This window comes from Equus quagga, chromosome 11, assembly GCF_021613505.1.
Source record: "Equus quagga isolate Etosha38 chromosome 11, UCLA_HA_Equagga_1.0, whole genome shotgun sequence".
Lineage (NCBI taxonomy): Eukaryota > Metazoa > Chordata > Mammalia > Perissodactyla > Equidae > Equus > Equus quagga.
In genome coordinates, this window is record NC_060277.1 from 55190445 (window position 1) to 55212485 (window position 22041).

The following is a 22041-nucleotide window of genomic DNA, read 5'->3' on the forward strand; positions in this document are numbered from 1 at the left end:
GCTGACTCAACAGCACTGTGGCTTCACATATTAGAACAGATATGAACCCTAATCTTCTAATCTGCCTGAGTCATTCAATTTTTTGTTGCTTTGCATGCACTTTTAGCTTATTTCTGAAAGTCTTTCTGTGTCCTATGCTTCTTGTTGATTTTTCTCAGGTTATTTACTATCTGTTCCACTGATATTTCACATTTGCAAAAATTTATTTTAAATTCCCTGAAGTTGAAGAGATAAAACTATGACATGTCTTCTTAAATTTTCCAGGGTATTTAAATTTTACATATCAGCCTCTTCCAGGCTTTTCACAAAGGAACATTACTTATATCCTTTTTTTAATGTGACTGCTTTCTCAGCTCCCCTACAGGAAGTAAATGAAAAAAATTGACAAGGGAAATGCCATATAATTTTTAATCAGCAATTGACAACTTCACATATTATATACCTACCACTGAAATGACTCAAGTTTTAAGATGCAAACTTTGTAACATATCAAGTGTACAAAATTAAGGAAATTATGAAGAAGCACTATCGTAGGATGCGAATACTAGGAAAGGCAATAGATCTGAGTTGTAATAGTGGCTCTCATTGACCTCAGATCACTGCATTCAGTTGTCATTTGTTTGTTCCCCTCTGTAGGACGGCTATACTACTACTGCTACAAGAATCACCCGATTGTTACGCTGTAAAGCACTGAGGAAATTTAAACTCTGCCATGAAAACAATCGAGTGCATGCTATCATATAAGCATACCAGAAAACTGTGCACATTGACCTATCTTTATATTTTGACCAGTCTGAGGACCCCTAACAGCACAGCCACCTAAAGGAAGCAGGATGTGGAAAAGTATGTTCAGATTACTCATTTTTTAAATTCCTTCCTAAATATATTATTGCTCTTCCTTTGGAATACATTAATCATATACTACTTGCTCTCTAGAAAATATAAATAAAAATGTGTCCTCTACCTTTCATAATTGCTAGAGAAATATTTATACTTTCCTTGGACAGTAACTAAGAAATATTTCCTTGAAGATACATTTTACTTATAAACTCCTTGAAGGCAGAAACCATGTTTATATATCTTGTATAACCCATAGCAACCAGGACAGGGCCTCACCCATAACATGAGGCTCCATAAATCCTTTTAAAGCTGTTCTCTCTGCTTAGAGTTAGGAATGGAAGATAAGTAAATCAAGGTTCCTATCCTCAAGGACTGACTCACACACTGTGACAATGTCTTAGATATCTGTAACCCAATGTGCTGTAATAAAGGTATGTACAATATACACGAGAGCATGGAAAATAGATTGACAAGAAACCTTTAAAGAAAAAGTGACATTTTAGTCTCAAAGGACAAATAAGAACTCACCACACACAAAAGAAGCAAAAAGGCACAGGGAGAACACGGTGCGTATAAGGTTCAGTGAGTGTCCATGTGTGAAGCACAGAGCAGGGGCAGGAAGTGGTAGAAGATGAGACAAACACTGGGGCCAGTTTGTAAGGGTCTTGTGTTCTATACGAAAGAATTTGGATTTTATCCTCTAGACAAGTAGTCTCCAAAGTGGGGTGCACTCACTCAAGAGCATATGCAAAATGATTCAGAGAAAAATCAGAACATCTACTTATCTTTTTCATCCTTCTTAACTTTGAATATTTGTTAAGTATAGTGTGTGTGTGTGTGTGTGTGTAATTTGTAAAGAAAAATACACATGGATGGTTGGCTGCACAGTCAAAATCTTTATTGATGGAGTACACAATCAAAAAATGTGAAGAAGGGCCAGGCCCGTGGCTCAGTGGTTAAGCTCATGCACTCCGCTTCGGCAGCCTGGGGTTCGCTGTTTTGGATCCTGGGTGCAGACCTACACATCACTCAAGCCATGCTGTGGCAGTGTCCCACATACAAAAAAAAAAAAAAATAGAGGAAGACTGGCACAGACGTTAGCTCAGTAACAATCTTCGTCTGGCTAAAAGAGGAAGTTTGGCAACAGATATTAGCTCAGGGCCAACCTGCCTCACCAAAAAAAAAAAGTGAAGACCTTGGTAATAAGCTACCATCAAAGGGTTTTTAAAGAGAGGTTAAAGCATCAGGTCTATATTTTAGAGAGAGAACACTGAGGTACATGTAGATGATACTTTAACAGGGAAAAGGGGAAATATTTTTCCAGCTTTATTGAGCTGTTGATATATAACATATGTAAGTTTAAGGTTTACAACATGATGATTTGACACATGTGTACATTGCAAAATGATTACCACAATAGGCTTGGTTAACACCTCCATCCCCTCACATCTCCCTCTTTTTGTGTGTGGTGATAACATTTAAGATCTACTCTCTTAACAACTTCCAAGTTGTTATATACAGTATAATACAGTATTGTTAATTATAGTCACCACGGTGTACATTAGATGCCCAGAACGTATTCATCTTCTAACTAGGAGTTTGTACCCTTTGACAATCCCCCATTTCTCTCACCCCCGAGCCCCTGGCAACCACTATCCTACTCTCTATTTCTATGAGTTCAGCTTTGTTAGATTCTGCATATAAGTGAGAACACACAGTATTTGTCTTTTTCTGTCTGACATTTCACTTAGCATAATGTCTTCAAGGTTCATCCAGGTTGCCACAAAAGACAGGATTTCCTTATTTTTTGTGGTTGAATAACATTCCATTGTATACATATGTGTATTTGGGTGGAGAGAGAGACAGACAGACAGACATTTAGGTTCTTTCCATGTCTGTGCTATTGTGAAAATGCTGCAATGAACATGGGAATGCAGATATTTCTTAAGAGGGTATTTTCATTTCCTTCAGATATATACCCAGAAGTGGGGTTGCTGGATCAAACGGTAGTTCTATTTTTAACGTCTGGAGGAACCTCCACACTGTTTTCCACAGTGGCTGCACCAATTCCCATTCCCACCAGCAGTGCACACTCCCTTTTCTCCACAGCCTCACCACCACTTGTTCTCGGCTTTTTGATGACAGGCATTCTCACAGGTGTGAGGTGATATCTCATTGTGGTTTTGATTTACATTTCCCTGATGATTACCGATGTTAAGCATTTTTTCATGTGCCTGTTGGTCATTTGTATGTCTTCTTTGGGAAAAATGTCTGCTTAACTCCTTTGCTCATTTTTAAATTGGACTTTTTATTATTTTGCTATTGAGTTGTATCAGTTCCTTATATAGTTTGGATGTTAACCCTTCATCAGATAGATGGTTGCAAATATTTTCCCCCCTTCCATAGGTCGCCTTTTTATTTTGCTGATTGCTTCTTTTGCTGTGCAGAAGCTTTTTAATTTGATGAGGTCCCACTTGTTTATTTTTGCTTTTTTAGCTTGTACTTTTGATGTCAGATCCAAAAAATCTTTGCCAAGACTAATATCAAAAAGCTTTTTTCTCTACGTTTCCTTCTAGTAGACTTAAAGTTTTTGGTCTTACATTTAAGTCTTTTATCTATTCAAGTTAATTTTTGCAAGTGTTAGAAGATAGAGATCCAATTTCATCCTTCTGCATGTAGTTATCCAGTTTCCCAACACCATTTATTAAAGAGACTATCGTGGGTCTATTTCTGGACTCTGGATTCTGTTCCATTGGTCTGTGTCTATTTTTATGCCTGTACCATACCATTTTGATTACTATAGCTTTGTAATAAAGGTTGAAATCAGGCATAGCAATGCCTGAAAAGGAGAAATATTGCAAGGAGAATACAAGAGTAGAGAGAAACCTTAGCCTTAATGGAAATTTTCCTGTCAATCATATCCTTTTGAAATATTTTAACACTTCTCCTTACATAATTACATTAGCTCATTGTTTTAGTTAGGCTAATCTGTATGGTACAAGTTTTAGTGTTTCTTCTTTGCATAAGTCTATTTTTTGCATAAATATTTTCACTAATACTACTGACTAAGTTACAAAGAAACTATGAGAAAAAACTGATCATTAGAATTTAATTCAAAAAATTCTGCGAGGAAAAGGTGTCCAAATAGTGAAATGTTTCTTCCACATAATAATGTGATTTAATATAAAGAAAATAGTTACTAATCCTAGAGGTTCAAAACCATAAAATGACAAAGAATTTAGAAATTAACCTGAAGAAATCAACTCTTGGAGTGACCTCAGCATCACGGTTGAGTGAGCTGTTTCCTTAGTCTCTCCCCGCTAAGTTACAACCAAACAGACATTCATTAACCAACAGAGGATTCCCTACAAAGCATAGTAGGACATCTGAGAGATCTATGCAGCCACACATCTGAAGGATGGGGTACTGGATCCCCAGGAAGGAGTGGAAGGAGGTGAGTAGATCCCCTCCCCATCCCCAGCAGCAGCGGTCTAGGTCACGGGTGCTCACACAGCAGGTGGTACGTGACTGTAAGAGGAGGCAGGGGAGTAGGCAGGGGAGCAGGCAGGTGTGCATGTGAATGCTTTCACTTTCGGAGTGTAGCCCATCCCATGGGAATGCTCCACACCAAGTTGTGCAGCACAGCCACCACATGGGCACGCCCACCCAGTGCAGCAGCCCAAGTGAACCACCCATTAACGTAGAGCAGGCAAGCAGTGAAAAGAAAGAGCCCCTAGCCCCACATAGTGGACCAGCTCAGCTGATCCCCAGCCAAGGGAACAGATCCACAACAGAGCACGTGCCTGTGTGTATGTGTGACGTGCCAAGCAACTGTGATCAGCAGGAGAACCCAGAGCCCTATCAGCACAACTTCCAGCAGACAAAGCGGGTTCAAAAAACACAGCTTTTTCCCCCTACCCCCAGGGGTGGCAGGTGGAATCTGCAACCTGATACTACCACTATGCACTGGCAAAAGGTCACTTCTTCAGACACCATGAAGAAATACATTAACACTCCGGAGCAGAAGGAAAATGACAAGTCTCCAGAAACCAATCCTGAAGTCATAGAAATTTACAATGTAAATGACAGTAGAAACTCCATAAGGCTATCCACTGACTTCTCAGCTGAAACCCCACAGGCTAGAAGGGAGTGGGACATTATATTTAAAGTGCCAAAAGGAAAAAACCTACAGCCAAAAATACTCTACCCAGCAAGGTTATCCTTAAGAATCCAAGGAGAGGGGCTGGTCCAGTGGTGCAGTGGTTGAGTTCGCATGTCCTGCTTCTGCAGGCCAGGGTTCGCCAGTTCAGATCCTGGGTGCAGACATGGCACCACTTGGGGAGCCATGCTGTGGCAGGCTTCCCACACGTGGAGTAGAGGAAGATGGGCGCGGATGTTGACTCAGGGCCAGTCTTCCTCGGCAAAAACAGGAGGATGGGCAGCAGCTAGCTCAGGGCTAATCTTCCTCAAAAAAAAAAAAAAAAAAAAGAATCCAAGCAGAGATAAAGAATTTCCCAGACAAGCAAAAATTAAAGGAGTTTATCGCCAAGAAACCAGTTTTACAAGAAATGCTAAAGGGACTTATTTAAGCAGGAAAGAGAAGACCACAAATAGGAATAAGAAAATTATCCCCCCAAAAAGGCAAAAAAATACAGTAAAAAAGTACAGTAAAGGTAGATCAACCACCTATGAAGATAATATGAAGGTCAAAAGATAAAAGTACTAAAATTACCTATATCAATGATACGAGGGTAATAGAAACCCATACACAAAATAAGAGTTTAGATATGATATCAAAAACATAAAATGTGGGAGGAGAGGAGTACAAGAGTAGAGCTTTTAGAAAGACATCAAACTAAAGAGACCATCAACTCAATATAGATTGCTATATACATAGATTATTATATATGGACCTCATGGTAATCACAAACCAGAAACCTTTAATAAATAGACAAGTAATCAAGAGATATACCCAGAAGTGGGATTGCTGGATCAAATGGTAGTTCTATTTCTAATGTTTGTACCAATCCTGGGTATAACAATGCTAAAGAAAGTCATCCAACCACAAGGGAAGAGAGCACAAGAAGAAGAAAGGAATATAGAAGAACTACTAAAACACCCAGAAAAAGTAACAAAATAGCAATAACTATATACTTATCAATAGCTACTTTAAATGTCAATGGGCTAAATGCTCTAATCAAAAGGCACAGGGTGGCCAATTGGATAAAAAAACAAGACTCATATATATGCTGCATAAAAGAGACACACTTAAGACCTAAAGACATTCACAAACTGAAAGTGAAGGGGTGGAAAAAGATGCTCCATGCAAATGGTAATGAAAAGAAAGCTGGGGTAGCAATACTTATATCAGACAAAATAGACTTTAAAACAAAAACTATAACAATAGACAAAGAAGGGCACTACATAATGATAAAAGGAACAATCCAACAGGAGGATATAACACTTGTAAATATCTATGCACCCAACATAAGAGCACCTAAACATGTAAAGCTATTATTAACAGACACAAAAGGAGAAATAGACAGTAACACAATAATAGTAGGGGACTTTAACACTCGACTTACACCAATGGATAGATCATCCAAAGAGGAGATCAATAAGGAAACACTGGCATTAAATGACACATTAAGCCAGATGGACTTAGTAGATATATATAGAACTTTCCATCCCCAAACCACAGAATACACATTCTTTCCAAACGCATATGGAACATTCTCCAGGACTGATGACATATTAGGCCACAAAACAAGTCTCAATAAATTTAAGAAGATTGAAATATACCAAGAATCTTTTCTGACCACAAAGCTATGAAACTAGAAAACTACAGGAAGGAAATCAGAAAAGCCCCAAATATGTGGAGATTAAACAAAACACTACTGAACAAAAATTGGGTCAATGAAGAAATCAAAGAAGAAATCAAAAAATACCTGGAGACAAGTGAAAATGAAAATACGACATGCCAAAATCCATGGGATACAGCAAAAGCAGTTCTAAGAAGGAAGTTTATAGCAATACAAGCCTACCTCAACAAACAAGAAAAATCCCAAATAAACAATCTAACAGTGCACCCAAAGGGACTGGAAAAAAGAACAACAAAGCCCAAAATCAGTAGAAATAAGGAAATAATAAAAATCAGAGTAGAAATAAATAAAATAGAGACTAAAAAATAGAAAAAACCAATGAAACCAACAGCTGGTTCTTTGAAAAGATGAACAAAATTGACAAATCTTTAGCTAGACTCACCGAGAAAAAAAGAGAGAAGACTCAAGTAAAGATGATCAGAAATGAAAGAAGAGAAATTACAATGGACACCTCAGAAATACAAAAGATTATAAGAGAATACTATAAAAAGCTATATGTCAACAAATTGGATAATCTAGAAGAAACAGACAAATCTTATAATCATACAATCTTCCAAAACTGAATCAAGAAGAAATAGAGAATTTGAATAGACCAATCACTAGTGAGGAGATCGAAACAGCAATCAAAAACTTCTCAAAAAGTAAAAGTCCAGGACCAAACAGCTTCCCTGGTGAATCTACCAAACATTCAAAGAAGACTTAATACCTATCCTTCTCAAATTCTTCCAAAATATTGAAGAGGAGGGGATGCTTCCTAACTCATTCTACAAAGCCAACATTATCCTTGTATCAAATCAGACAAGCACAACACAAAAAAAGAAAATTACAGGCCAATATCACTGATGAACAGTGATGCAAAAATCGTCCACAAAATACTAGCAAATCAAATACAACAATACATTAAAAAGATCATACACCATGATCAAGTGGGATTTATTCCAGGGATGCAGGGATGGTTCAACGTCCGCAAATCTATCAACGTGATACACCACATTAACAAAATGAAGAATAAAAATCACATGATCACCTCAATAGACGCAGAGAAAGCATTTGACAAGACAGAGCATCCATTTATGATAAAAACTCTGAATAAACGGGGTATAGAAGGAAAATACCTCAACATGATGAAGGCCATATATGACAAACTCACAGCTAGTATCATTCTCAACGGAGAAAAACTGAAAGCTATGCATCAAAGAACAGGAACCAGACAAGGATGCCCACTTTCACCACTCTTATTTAACATGGTATTGGAAGTCCTAGCCAGAGCAATCAGGCAAGAAAAAGAAATAAAAGGGAAGCAAATTTGAAAGGAAGAAGTGAAACTGTCACCATTTGCAGATGACATGATTTTACATATAGAAAACCCTAAAGAATCCACTAAAAAACTTTTAGAAATAATAAATGAATACAGTCAAGTCACAGGATACAAAATCGACATACAAAACTCAGTTGCATTTCTATACACTAACAACGAAGTAGCAGAAAGAGATATTAAGAATATAATCACTTTTACAATTGCAACAAAAAGGATAAAATATCTAGGAAGAACTTAACCAAAGAGGTGAAAGGTCTATACCCTGAAAACTATAAAACATTCTTGAAAGAAACTGAAGAAGACACAAAGAAACAGAAAGATATTCCATGCCCTTGGATTGGAAGAATTAACAGAGTTAAAATTTCCATACTTCCTAAAGCAATCTACAGATTCAATGCAATCCCTATCAAAGTTTCAACATTTTTCACAGAAAAAGAACAAAGATTCCTAAAGTTTATATGGAACTACAAAAGAATCCTGATAAAAAGGAACAAAGCTGGAGGCATCACATTCCCTGATTTCAAAATATACTACAAAGCTACAGTAACCAAAACAGCATGGTATTGGCACAAAAACAGACACACAGATCAATGGAACCGAATGAGAGGCCAGAAATAAACCCACACATCTATGGACAGCTAATTTTTGACAAGGGAGCCAAGAACATCCAATGGAGAAAGGAGAGTCTCTTCTACAAACGGTGTTGGGAATACTGGACAGCCACATGCAAAAGAATGAATGTAGAGCACTATCTTACACTATATAAAGGAATTAACTCAAAATGGATTAAAGACTTGAATGTAAGACCTGAAACCATAAAACTTCTAGAAGAAAACATTGGGGGTACACTCCTTGACATCCTTTGACATTGGTCTTAGCATATTTTCAAGTACCATGTCTGACCAGGCAAGAGAATCAAAAGAAAAAATGAACAAATGGTACTACATCAAACTAAAAACCTTCTGCACCGCAAATAAAACCATCAACAAAACAAAAAGTCAACCCAACCGGGTCAGCCCAGTGGTGTAGAGGTTAAGTTTGAGCACTCTGCTTCAGTAGCATGGGGTCTGCAGGTTCAGATCCTGGGCAGGGGCCTACACACCGCTCATCAAATCATGTTGTCATGGCGTCCCACATAGAAAACAAAAATAGAGGAAGATTGGCGCACACGTTAGCTCAGGGGCAATCCTCCTCAAGCAAAAAGAGGAAGACTGGCAACATATGTTAGCCCAGGGTGCATATTCCTCACCACACACACACACACACACACACAACCACAGACAACCTAACAACTGGGAGAAGATATTTACAAACCATCTATCTGGTAACGGTTTAATATCCAAAATATACAAAGAACTCATATATCTCAACAACAAAAAAACAAATAACCCAATCAAAAAATGGGCAGAAGATGTTAGACATTTTTCCAAAGAAGATATACAGATGGCCAACAGGCACATGAAAAGATGTTCAACATCAGTTAATTATTATGGCAATGCAAGGCAAAACTACAACGAGATGTCACTTCATGCCCATCAGAATGGCTATAATTAACCAAACAAGATAAAACAAGTGTTGAAGGGGATGTGGAAAAAAGGGCACCCTCATACCCTGCTGGTGGGAGTGCAAACTGCTGCAGCCACTATGGAAAACAGTATGGAGATTCCTCAAAAAATTACAAAAAGAAATACCATATGATCCAGTTATTCCACTTCTGAGTATTTATCCAAAGAACATGAAAACACGAATGCATAAAAATGTACGCACCCCTAAATTCACTGCAGGATTATTCACAATGACCAAGACTTGAAAACAACCTAGGTGCACATCAAGGGAAGAATGGATAAAGAAGATGTGATATACATCAGATTGGCTATAATTAATAAGACAAGAAATAGTAAGTGTTTAAGAGGATGTGGCGAAAAGGGAACCCTCACACACTGCTGGTGGGAGTGCAAACTGGTGCAGCCATTATGGAAAGCAGTATGGAGCTTTCTCAAAAAGTTAAAAAGAGTAATACCCCAAAACCCCATCTATCCCGCTACTGGGTATTTATTCCAAGAACACGAAATCCTCCCCGGCGGCCCCACCCCTCCGCGCTCCGCCCAGGGGGCCCCCCCGCTCCTCCCCGGCTCCCCCCCCGCGTCCCCCCCTCTCCTCCCCGGCTCCCCCCCGCTCCTCCCCGGCTCCTCCTGGGTCCTGCCCTGCTCCTCCCCGGCTCCTCCTGGGCCCTGCCCTGCTCCTCCCGCTCCTCCCCGGCTCCTCCTGGGTCCTGCCCTGCTCCTCCCCGCTCCTCCCCGGCTCCTCCTGGGTCCTGCCCTGCTCCTCCCGCTCCTCCCCGGCTCCTCCTGGGTCCGGCCCGGCGGCGCGCAGGGGGAGGCCTGCGGAGACGCACACACCCCAGGTTCTGAAGGCTGAATCAGGTGACAGTGCCCAGGTTAGGCTGTCGTGACCTCCAAAAGCGGCAATTTCATAGGCCTCGGCAGTACGCTTCCACTTACTGCTTTTCCTCCTCCAAAGCGATTCTAGGGACAACAGGCAGTCACGGCGGACGGTGCCAGGTTGTCAATAATCACGGCACTTTACTACGGATAACAGAGCGTCGCGTCGGCTGCGCCCCGTCCCCCGCCCAGATTCGATCCGCGCCCTCCCCGCAGCTTGTGCGACGCCCGGGCCCTGCCCGCCTCCAGGCTGCCGCTCACCCCGCCCCGGAGCGCGAACCGCCGCGGGCGGCACTGCCCCTGAGGCCGCGGCGCCCGACAGCCCGAGCCGGCCGCAGCTCCCAGAATTCCGCCGACGCGCCCGGCCTCCCCGGAGCTGCCCTAACCTAAGATGGCGGCGGGCGGAGTCGGCGTGCCCGCCTCGGGGCGGGGCGGGGCCGGGCCGGGGGCGGCGCCAGCTCCGCCGGCAGCCTTGGGCTGTCCGGGAGGACCTCTCCTTTCCGCCAGACACGTCGCGCACCTGCTCTTCTGCAGCATGATGAGGTCCCCGGGTCGGGAACCGGCCCCCAGCGATGGCGAGGAGGCTTCGGACAGCACGCCGCTCCTGCAGGGCGCCTGGCCGGCGGAAGGCGGTGAGCAGCCGGAGGCCCGGGGCTCCGGGCGCGCGGTCCCCGTGCGCGGCTGGCCAGAGTACCTGCGCTCTGGGCCGTGGGGCGGGGGGCTCGGGGAGGGGAGCCCAGTCAGGGTCCTCTCAGCCCCGCCTGCCCCGGGGTGCGGGCCCGGGCGGGGGCCGCGAGGCCGCGGGCCGGGCTGCAGGCTCGGGTGGGGCCTCGGCAGGCGCAGTCCCGCGGGCCTGGGCTCCTGGCGATCTTCGGTCGGTCGGTCGGAGCGAGCGGGGGACCTCGTGGAAGAACCAGTTGGGGCAGAATCTGCAAATCGGTGGGCCAAGGGCTGGACGGAGCCGCTGGCTCTTCCCCTTGTCACCGCCGGGTTTCCGCAGTGCCTGTCCGCCAGCACGTGATCTGGTGCTCCTCGGGCGAGGAGGGGGGACAAAAAAGGACTGAAGTTAACATTTGTGAGTATGCGGAGGACAATTACTGCATAACCCAGCGAATATCTTGAAATTGTGCAGTAAAAGATTAAAAGTAGTGCACAGATTTTTTTTTTTTCGTATAGCATTCTCCGATTTAAATTAGGAAACGGTTTGGTTATCCTCAAGGTAGGATATCTCTAGAGCTCTACGGTACGTTGCCAGAGGTCCTGCGATCGGAGAGAAGGTACTTCGCAACTCATCTTCCCTGAATTTGGGAAGATTAAAATATTTTGCTATTTGATACTTGTGTAATGTAACTTCTGTAAAAGTAATTAAACCTGAAGAATAAGTCAGTTTTAAAGATGTGAGCGTGAAAAAGAGTTGAATTAGAAATTTGACTTTTGATGACCAAAACTAGTGTGCGTAGTCCTGTGGTATCTTTTGTATTTGTTTTTAACATTACCGGATGGTGGGAGTGGAGGTGGCAACGTTTTAGCCCCATCCAGCAGCTGAGAGCTTATTTTAGTGGACGCCCAATGTAAATACCGTACCATAGTGACGTTATACCTGGAAGCTGTGTTTAGTTCTGTAAACTGATCTTTTCCTATGGCATATAGTGTTAGATTTCTAAAATCATTTTTGTAAAATAGTCTACTATGGAAATACAGAAACAAATGCCATGGTAAAGATATTCCCTAGAGACTATTATATTCTGTTGAAATTTGGGGAAAAAAATATATATATAAAATCAAATTTTAGCTCAAATGTTAGACATCACTGGTTGTCAGCAAAATGCAGATTAAAACCACAGTGAGCCATTACACACCCACTAGAATGGCTAAAATTAAAAAGGCTGAAGACACCAAATGTTGGCAAAGAGATGGAATAACTAGAAGTCCCATACATTACTGGTCAGAGTGTAAAATGGTGGAACTACTTTGGAAAACTGTTTGGCAATTTATTTTAAAGTGAAACATACATTGCCATAATACCACACAATGTTTTTAGTAGCTTTCTTCATAACAGTAAAAAACTGGAAATAACCTAGATATCCATCAACAGGCAAATGGGTAAACAAATTGTGGTATATCCATACAATGGAATGCTAGTCAATAATAAAAAGAAACTACTGATACGCATAACAATGTGGATGAATCTCAAAAAAACACTGAGCAAAATAAGCCACCATAATAAAGCACAAAATTCAGCTCTGTGTCTGGAGTGCTGTGAGCAGGAGGACATGAGAGGAGCACTAGGAGAAGAGAGATGGCGAAGATAAAGATGGGTTTAACAACTTGATAGGAGGTGCCAAGGGTTACCTCATTGACTGTGCATGTCCTAGCTTTAGTAATAGTGTCTACCATGTCCAATCTAGTAGGGGAAACAAGACCTTTGGTTATATTTTTAATTAAATTATGTTCTGTATATTCACTGCACAGTTAAGAAGGTGTGGGTGTTTAAGAAAAAAACCTTTCCATCCAGAATTAGTTTTTAAAAATTTTAGTGCCTGAAGGAGTAAATCTTTAGCAGTCTTTAAAACTTCTCTTTCCATACGTATGTATTCATTTTATTTATCTTGTATATTTGTTTCTGGAACAGACCAATATGAAATTAGCTGTACCTTATCTGTGCTTAAGTGTATAATTTTGTTTTGCAGAAGAGGAAGGCTGATAAAATGACAGTCATAAAATTATACAGCAGTAAAAAGAGCACAGAGACTGACTGCCATCTGGTGGCGCATCATTTTGTACGTAGACAACAGACGGCCGGGGAGGTTAAGTTCCCAAAGATTGCGTGTAGCCATATTAAGAACTAACCTGAGAGTTATGGATTTTAGTCCCATCCTCCTTCCTTGACACAACCCTGCCATATTTGTGTTATATTTGAGAAATTCCTATTTGCAAAATGCTTAATCATTTTTACTTGATCCTTCACAAATTTGAAAGTTCCCCACTCCACCATGAGTAAGAGGACACGGTTTTAAATTATGCATAGTTTAATTTATTAAGAGAGCTAAAGTTAGGATATGTTTCTTTCGTGTTAGTTATGAATTTTTAATTCAAGTTGATAGAATAGGACAGAATTCTCAGTGACGCAACTATGGTTTGCCTGTCAAGCATTTGCTTTTACTTAACTTGGTGAATTTCAGAGATGGATCCTAAAATGATGGGGGAAGGGTGGCTTCATGCTGATAAACAATAGGAAACCTATAGATTTTTGTGCCTAATTTAGGTAGGAGAAAGGGCGGGGATTGGGCAAGGAAGAGCAAAACTTCCCCTCCCACACATAAAAATTTTCACCCTCACACTTTCCACCATTTGAAGGTTTACTTTTGTATGAATGAGAAGAGTCTTGTATTCAGTTAAGTGGATTTTCAAAATACTGTTGCATCAAACATGTGCTCATTCGTGTTAGGAGAAATCAGCTTCAGGGCTTCTGAGACATTTCTTTGTGTTTAAAGGCAGAGCGGGGATCTGGAGCCAAAGTGCCTACCTGCCAAACTCAGCTCCACCAGCTGGCCAGCTGTGTGAGAGTGAGCCATTCCCTCACCTCTTTATGCTTCCTTATCAAGGAGTTAGGGAGCGTATCGTGCCCAGATTACAGGCTTGTTGTGAGGATGAAATGGGCTGGTGGAAAGTGCTTAGAATAGAGACGGGCCTGCAGTAAGTGTCAGTGACCATCATACCAGTGAAGACACTTGGATTGTGCATCTCCCAGAGAAGCTGGGCACCGCAGAATGAGGCCCCTTCTTCACTGTCACACGCTATTGGAACTTGTGATTTTCTAGCTTATAGTCGTGCATCCTGTGCTTTGTTTTCATTGGTTTTGTTTTTTGCCTCTACTATTCCATTATGAGGGTTGCAGTCAAGGTTCGGTTACACAAGCATTGTTTCACAAATATGCTTTGTGTGCGTGTATATAGATTTACACTACAGTATGAAGTGCTGGTAGAGAGCAACCAACCGTATTACAGATGAAAGCAAACGGCGTTGGGACATGTTATGGTAGTCAGTGTTAATACTGAAGTGACTGAGTCCATTTTAAGGGAATTTGGTGTTTATATAAAGGGGTATTAATTTGGGAGCTAGGAACATATAAGGGTTTATCAGGAATTAATTATGCATAAGGCAGGGTAAGACTAGTTGAATATTACACTTTTTAAAAGCAGAACTTATTTTATCCATTTTAGATAGGAAATCTGTTTTAATGCAATTCCCTGGCCAAGGGCGCTCACAATCCAGTGCCCCACCTCTGGAGAAGGTCCTCATCTTTGTGTAGGTCTGTGCCCCTAACCATGGATTTTCCACCTCAGTCTCAGCCTCTCACTGCTCAGTACCTCCTTGCTCCTCACCCAGGCGCGTTCCTCCCCACTGCCAAACCCTTCCACAGTGAATTAATGCCTGACATCCTCAGGTTTTCATCAGCCTCCCTTCACTGCCTGCACCTCCTTGCTTCAACAGAAACCTGGCCTTCTGGGCATACCACTCTCACTGCTGTCACCAGCGGTGATTATTTTCTCTTGCCTTGTGCTATTTGATGAGATTGACTCCTTCTTAGTCCATGTGGTTTCCAATAATTACCCCTCCACTCTCGGTGCCTTTGGACTAGACCACTTTTCCCCTACATTGTTGCATCTTCTCCCCACTTCTGGCACTTTGCTTCATTCATTAAAGGCTTTGCCAGCAGACACACTTTTTCTTTTTGCCATCTTCTACACTCTAATTCCTGCCATTATCTTGAGTGACTCCTCATCCAACACCATGTCCCCTCAGTTCTTTGGACTCCTACATGTCTAATGACTTGCTTGCCTCCTTCGGTCACCCCTTGGACCTTGTCATCTCCCATAATTGCTTTAAGTACAACTAGGCTTCCTTCCTACTTCTCCGCATAACTACTCTACTTTGACCACTCTCTGACTTCATCTGGACCTTCCACCCACTGACTCCTCATTTTTTTGTGGAAAGATTCACACGTATACAAAAGTAGAGAGAAAATTCTCTTTTATCTATTGTCAAGAGTACTTCAGGGGCTGGCCCCGTGGCTGAGTGGTTAAGTTCACACGCTCCACTTCGGCAGCCCAGGGTGTCGCCAGTTCGGATCCTAGGCGCAGACACGGCACCGCTCATCAGGCCATGCTGAGGCGGCATCCCACATGCCACAACCAGAAGGACCCACAACTAAAATACACACCTGCGTGCTGGGGGAATTTGGGGAGGCAAAAAAAAAAGAGTACTTCATAGGTAGAATTGTGGATTTCAATCAAGTGACACCTCTCTACTTTTAAGCCTCCAAAATGTTTGCATACCAGCCCTCCCAGACACAGTTCTAGGCACTGGAGGTGTACAGCAGTGAGCAAGACAGAAGAAGAGCTCCTGCCCTCCTGAGCCTTTGTATTCTAGTGCTCATTTTCCCAAACCATTACCCCCTTCCATTTTACTTCTTCTTGGGTTGGAATTACAGTATTTTCTTGTCCATACTCTAAATTTCCTTGCTCTCTGCTTCGTCACCACATCATCTCACTGCCAGCTGTCTGCTTTCCCAGTGCCTGCCTCTGAGTACAGGCATGCAGTGGTTCAAGGTCACACACCAGGGCCGATTGTGCCCACCAGTTTGGGCTGGGTGTCTACTCACTCAGCAATCCGATATGTTTCACTGGGAACTTCACACCCCCACTCTCTTCAACAACTTCTTACTTCTTTTCCCAATTCCTAATTTCTCACAAATGAGAACCTCAATTCCTAACAAATTACTTCAATTCCTAATATCCAGAAAAAGCAATAATAATAACAATTCACAATTATTGAAGGCTTATTACGGGTACCAACTCAGTTAATCCTTATAATAACCCCTTTTATTGACAAAATGCTTGAACTAATACTGAGCACATAATAAGTGCTCAATAAATATTAGCTATTATTTTTTGTTAGGAAACTCAGTACCCACTGTGCCACTTACTACAGTACCACAGTCCCACCACGTCAGATCTTGGAGTTCCCACTCTTCCTGGGCTCATCTTTTTCCCTCCTTCTGTACCTGCTGCTGCCTTTCTTGTATTGCTCTCCCTCCTCTCACCTGCCTGGTCACTTCACGTTCATTGATGAAGACTTTGTGCAAATGTTTTCTCCAAGAGGCCCTCACACACACACACACACACACACACACACACACAAGCAAATTAATGTGACTCTTTTGTCCCTTGTTAGACACGTATGTAGCAGCTTCTTTTATTGGTATAACTTTGTCCAGGGTGAACAGGAAAGGAACTCCCTTTCCTGAGTGTCTACTCTACTGCCCTACACCATTTCATTTGATCCACCACAACCCAGTGAGGTGGATGCTGGTCGCCTCACTTTAGAGCTGAGCAACCTGAAAGTGAAAAGTAGTAAGTCACTTCCCCAAAGACACACTGCCAGTGAAAGTTAGAACTGAAATTCACTCCTGGGCCTGCTTCACCCGAAATTAGCCTGTGTCCTTTCAGCTACGCCTATTCCACATTCCTAAGTTTATACCATATTTTAGCAGCTGATGTTTGGATGGGTGCTCTGTTCGTTATGCAAGCATGGTTTTGCTTTGAACTCGATTTCAATGTGGCGGATGCTTAATGGCTGTTCTCTTTGTCACGCAAGCATGGACCAACTGCAAACATGATCCAGAGTCAGACATGTTTTGCTCTGTCACCATACTTTCTTGAAATGAAATCTTTCTGACTGATCTGTAATCAACAACCATTCTTATAAAGCTAGAAATCATTTATTTTTAATATTTCTTGAAACCGCATAGTCATATACTTTGACATCTATATTGGCTTTTTATTTTCTGATTTTTGACTGTGCCCCAAAAAGTTAAAGTTGCCCATTCATAACTTCTTCTAGGTGAGATTTTCAGGTAATATCACGAGTAATTGAAATCATTTTGCTTACCTTTCCTTCGCTTCTCAAGCTTCTAGCCCCACATCCTATCCACATGATAATCATATCGTAGTCCAAATCAAGCATCACATGGGGAGAAACTGGTAACATACAGTAAAACAAGGTCACTGCAAATAAGGACAGAATGGAGTAAAACCTTACAAGTCAGAGTAGCATAAAATAAAGTGTTTAGAAAAAGAGAATTTCTGATAACTCCACCCCTCCCTCTCACCTACTCCCACATCTAATATGTAGGCAAGGCCGTCAGTTCTGCCTTTAAATTTTATCTCAAATCTGCCCATTTATCTCCATGGCCTCTGCCTCATTCTAGTTTAAGCCACCCTTGTCTTGACCTGGAAAACTACAATAGTCGCTGAAGTGATCTCCCTGTGTCTGCATCCCCCACTGTCACACTTCTCCCCCTTTGTCGTCTCCACGCAGCACCCAGAGAAGCTCTTGACACCAAAAATCACTCATCACTCCTCTGCTGAGATAGGTAATGAGCTTTGTAAATAGTACCTTAGCGAAGCAGACGGTGTGTAAATCTGGATTTTTCTTGCTCCAAATTACTCAAAGTAACACATTTTAAGTGCCCAAATTTGCCAAGATTATGAGACCCCAGACCACACTTCTGTGCATTATTGTCTGACACAGAGCGATGATAAAGAACTGTGCTCTCCTATAAAGCATGCCTTGCAGTATCCGGACTGTCCTGAACTAGACAGCTACCCATTCGGCTGGAGCAGAGAGCAAATGTGTCTAGATTCAGGTAATGCACACGGTGTGAATAGAGCCTCAGAAACCCTGTTCTCACAGGCCTGGACCTAACTGTGGCGATAGTGCCGTCACTCTGATAGCCGCCCCGCTAAGGAAGAAGTCAAGAGTGCCAGAGGAAAAGTTCTCTGTTAAAGATGTAAATCTGGCACAGAGGAGAAACAGTGACAGCAGTTGTTAAGTGTGTGAGGGCTGGTAGAAAAGTGAGTTAGATCATAGTATATTAACATATCCCTAAATATAGTTGTGCCTTATTCATTAACGCTTCAGTCTGAAAGGTTACCGAGACCTTTGTACTCTGAAAAATGTACTCATGTTTGAGGTTGGGCGAGTGAAATCACAAGGATTCCTGAGTAGGAGAGAACACACATGTATAATGTTACTATGTCATTTCCAAATAAAAGCACAAATATATTCATATATATGTATTTAACTTTAACTTATTACTAAATGAAATAGATGTTCGTACCTTTCAACAGCTACTTACCAAACACTCTGTGTTTACCACACTTAAAGGTGTAAGACCCTGGATTAGCCGCTTTCTCTTTGTCACTAAGGGGTCTGTCACACTAGTCAGCTTCCTGAAGTCCCATCCCCTCGTCATTTCTGCAACTCAGTAAAAGAAGAGAAAAGAAAATATATGCATAAGATTAAAGTTATAATTAGAGTAAAAAATAAGTCAGGCTCCTCCTCTCACGTGGTCCTTCTCTCATTGGTCCCTCCAGCCTGCTCTGCCTCCCCTTTCCATTGTTGTGGTGCATTCCCTTATTTTCCTTTTTGCTCGGGGCCCTTTAAGCATGATCAACTGAGCAACTGTCACAGAAGTTGCAACTGTCGTAGATTTTGCAAGTTTGCTTATGGATTCTTAAACACATTTAGTTTAGGAGAGCCCTAACTATTAATCATGGCTTCTGATTCAAGCCCAGCCTCTGAGGATACTTTTCAAGGTAAGAATTTGTGGAGAGGGTTTTCGTGCGCTAGCTTCGACTGTGCATTTTGTGTGCTGTGCTATGTTTATGGTGGGCTGGCCACCAACCCATGGTCAGCAGTACACGTGCTGTGCTATAGTGAGCACTCGAGTACTTACTGGCCGTGTTTTAGAGAGTTTTTCAGAAATAATGATGCCATTAAACCCCCTTACCTACTTTCTCATATTTTGCCAGCCAACAGAAACTGGGGATTCAGTTTTGACTCTGGAATGGAGATTTTTCTGAGCAGAGTTCATAAAGTTCCTGCCTCCTAGTTTTAAGAAACTGTCTTACAGGTCAGGCTCTCGTGTCTTAAATGTGTATCAAAACTACAGATACTGGGAACAGATTCTCTCTGATAAATGTTTTTAGATATGCTTAATCTGAGAATATTCTCAGAAAAATATTCATGGTTTATGAATTTGTGCACTTCTGAAAGGTCATCTTTCAGTGATTTGGAGAGTATCATCTGTTATTCTTTTAAGGAGAGTTTTCCCCTAATCTTTCTTTCAGCTCCGGTGTGCTGCTCTGCTCGTTACAACTTAGCAGTTTTGGCCTTTTTTGGGTTCTTTGTTCTCTACGCGTTGCGTGTGAATCTGAGTGTTGCGCTGGTGGATATGGTCGATTCAAATACAACTTCAGCAGATAACGTAACTTCCAAGGAGTGTGCAGAGCATTCTGCTCCCGTGAAAATCCTTCGTAGTCAAACGGTAAGTGATATTTTTTAAGCAAACAATCTTAATCCTAAAATACGTCCAAGTAAAGGTATTGAAAGGCCTTTCTGTATCCTCCAGAAACCACGAACACTTTCTTCATGTCCCCTCTGAGGCGCTGTCTTTTGTGTTTTCCCGGCATCTGGTTGAACAGTAACTTGTCACTATAGCTCCTGTGGCTGTGCTGTAACGCACATTTTGAAAGTTGTTTTTCACTTTCTTCTATTAACATACCATCCTTGAAGAGAATTTGGAAAAACCTGTTTGGCGTAACCAGAAAATTGAGTTGTTTTAGATGTTGCTAAATAGTTTTTGTAGGACTATTATTTTAGTAGCTGTTTTACTTACAAGATTCCTGTGGAAGGACAGCTTAGATCATCTCAACTGCAGAATGAAAGATAAGAATGGGGGCATTCTTTTCCACAATTTACACATGCCGAACCTAAGCTACTTAAATCATTTTGCCTGCCTCATGTTATAGTGGAATTGATAAGTGTGCGTTTATCATTTGTTCAAAATTGAACTTTACAATCTTAAAGTATTTTATTTTGCTTATCACACGAGGAGACAGTACAGAGAGAAGGACTGGTGTCCTTTGTTACGAGTCTGTTTTTGTCCATTGTCGGTGCTTGCAGAGGAATGGATCACACTTGGGCATGTCTCCTCCGCCCTTTACAAACAAGAGCGTCAGGCAGGGAAGAGGTTTTCTCCCAGACGAGCACACAGACAAAATAATGACTTGTCAAGAATGTTTATGTCTGACTTCAGTACCGTAGCTGAATACATATTTGGGTGCACGTCACCCACTTTCCCCACTCCACCCCGTGACCTGTAATTGCTGGACAGTTCATGCAGTCCTAGAGTACTCCGGATGAGCCACAAATTGGTAGCTAAACAAGGATAATTAAGGATTTGCTTTGTGTCTCTCCCTTTGGCGAGAGCTTTGCTGATCCAGCTCCTTTTCTTCACCTGCCTTGTGTCGACAATAGAAAGAAATCCTGGAACGGTTCTTGACACCTTGCCTCGATTATACAGCTCCAGGTGTTAAAGATGTCAGATATTCAGATCAGTCCCTAAATCTTCACTATTACCTTAGTATGTGCTGCTGCTAATTCAAGGACATTTCCTAGTCAGGGGTAGTTTATGGCTTTGTTTAAATTCTTGCCCTTTTGTATTGTTCTATATGCTTCTTCAAGTGCTGGGTCTGAAATGGGGGAGATATTAATGATCTATATCTATGCATACTAATAGCCAACATTAAGTGAACCCTTAGTGTGTCAGGCCTGCTTTCATGTGCCTTTGTCATTTGTTCTTCCCAGATCACAAGTCCAGTAAGGAACAGAGCTGGGCTTGAACCCAGGCCTGTCTCACAAGCCTGGTTCAGCCACTGCAGTCCCCTGTTTAGTAGCTTTCTGCATTAAGCCTGTCCCTCTTGTTTGAGGCTTGTTGGTCGTGGTCCCTACAAAGCCTCTACAACTCATTTGATAGCCTAGCTTATAAAATAGCAGGCCTTCCTGAGGTTTATAGCTTTCAGTTATTCCCCATTCAGTCCTGGAAACTGCATGTCTGTGTCATGGTGACTTACCTGCCGAGTGGAAAGTTTGCACGTGCTTCAGTCTAAAACGGTGCTTCAGAATTGCGTGTATGTGTACTTACATGCCAGTGAAAGAAAGAAGCTGTTTAGTAAAGGTCTTAAAAGCTGGTTTTTCTCCTGCTGCTCTTTCTAGGGTAAAAGGTACCAGTGGGATGCAGAGACCCAGGGGTGGATTCTCGGCTCCTTCTTTTACGGCTACATCGTCACGCAGGTTCCTGGGGGCTACATTGCTCGCAAAGTCGGGGGGAAGCGGCTGCTGGGGTTTGGGATCCTTGGCACTGCTGTCTTCACCCTGTTCACGCCCATTGCCGCAGATTTTGGAGTTGGAGCTCTCGTTGTGCTCAGAGCACTAGAAGGACTTGGAGAGGTAATTTTTTTCTGTCTTTTGTTTTTCTTCTTACCCTATATCATCTCCTTGCCCATTCTTTGGTACGAATATGAACCTAAAATTGACATTGGAGGATAACAGGGATTTATTCTTTAATTAGAAAAATGATTAACTAGAAAATAACCCAAGTAGGTTTTGTGTGTGGTCAGTGAAGTCTCAAGTGGGAGTGATGCGGGGACGG

General features: G+C 42.0%; 2 protein-coding genes across 5 annotated transcripts in view; one reads left to right on the top strand and one right to left on the bottom strand.

The window, feature by feature from the left end:
- The window catches only part of CD109 (CD109 molecule), a gene marked incomplete at its 5' end in the record, with an annotated part of 193812 nt that extends 182963 nt beyond the window's left edge, over nucleotides 1-10849 (bottom strand). The window contains one exon of the mRNA XM_046676265.1: nucleotides 10743-10849. Within this exon, the coding sequence (XP_046532221.1) occupies nucleotides 10743-10849 (107 nt within the window). The remainder of the gene's footprint in view (nucleotides 1-10742) is intronic.
- Nucleotides 10336-22041, top strand: part of SLC17A5 (solute carrier family 17 member 5) — a 69919-nt gene continuing 58213 nt past the window's right edge. For 3 of the 4 annotated variants that reach the window (XM_046675302.1, XM_046675303.1, XM_046675304.1), the window contains exons 1-4: nucleotides 10336-10477; nucleotides 10561-11113; nucleotides 19679-19875; nucleotides 21606-21839. In XM_046675302.1, coding sequence (XP_046531258.1) covers nucleotides 10873-11113; nucleotides 19679-19875; nucleotides 21606-21839 — 672 coding nt within the window. In that variant the 5' untranslated portion in view covers nucleotides 10336-10477; nucleotides 10561-10872. Of the gene's footprint in view, nucleotides 10478-10560; nucleotides 11114-18986; nucleotides 19145-19678; nucleotides 19876-21605; nucleotides 21840-22041 lie in introns of those variants that run through there. The other variant, XM_046675306.1, reaches the window with a different exon arrangement.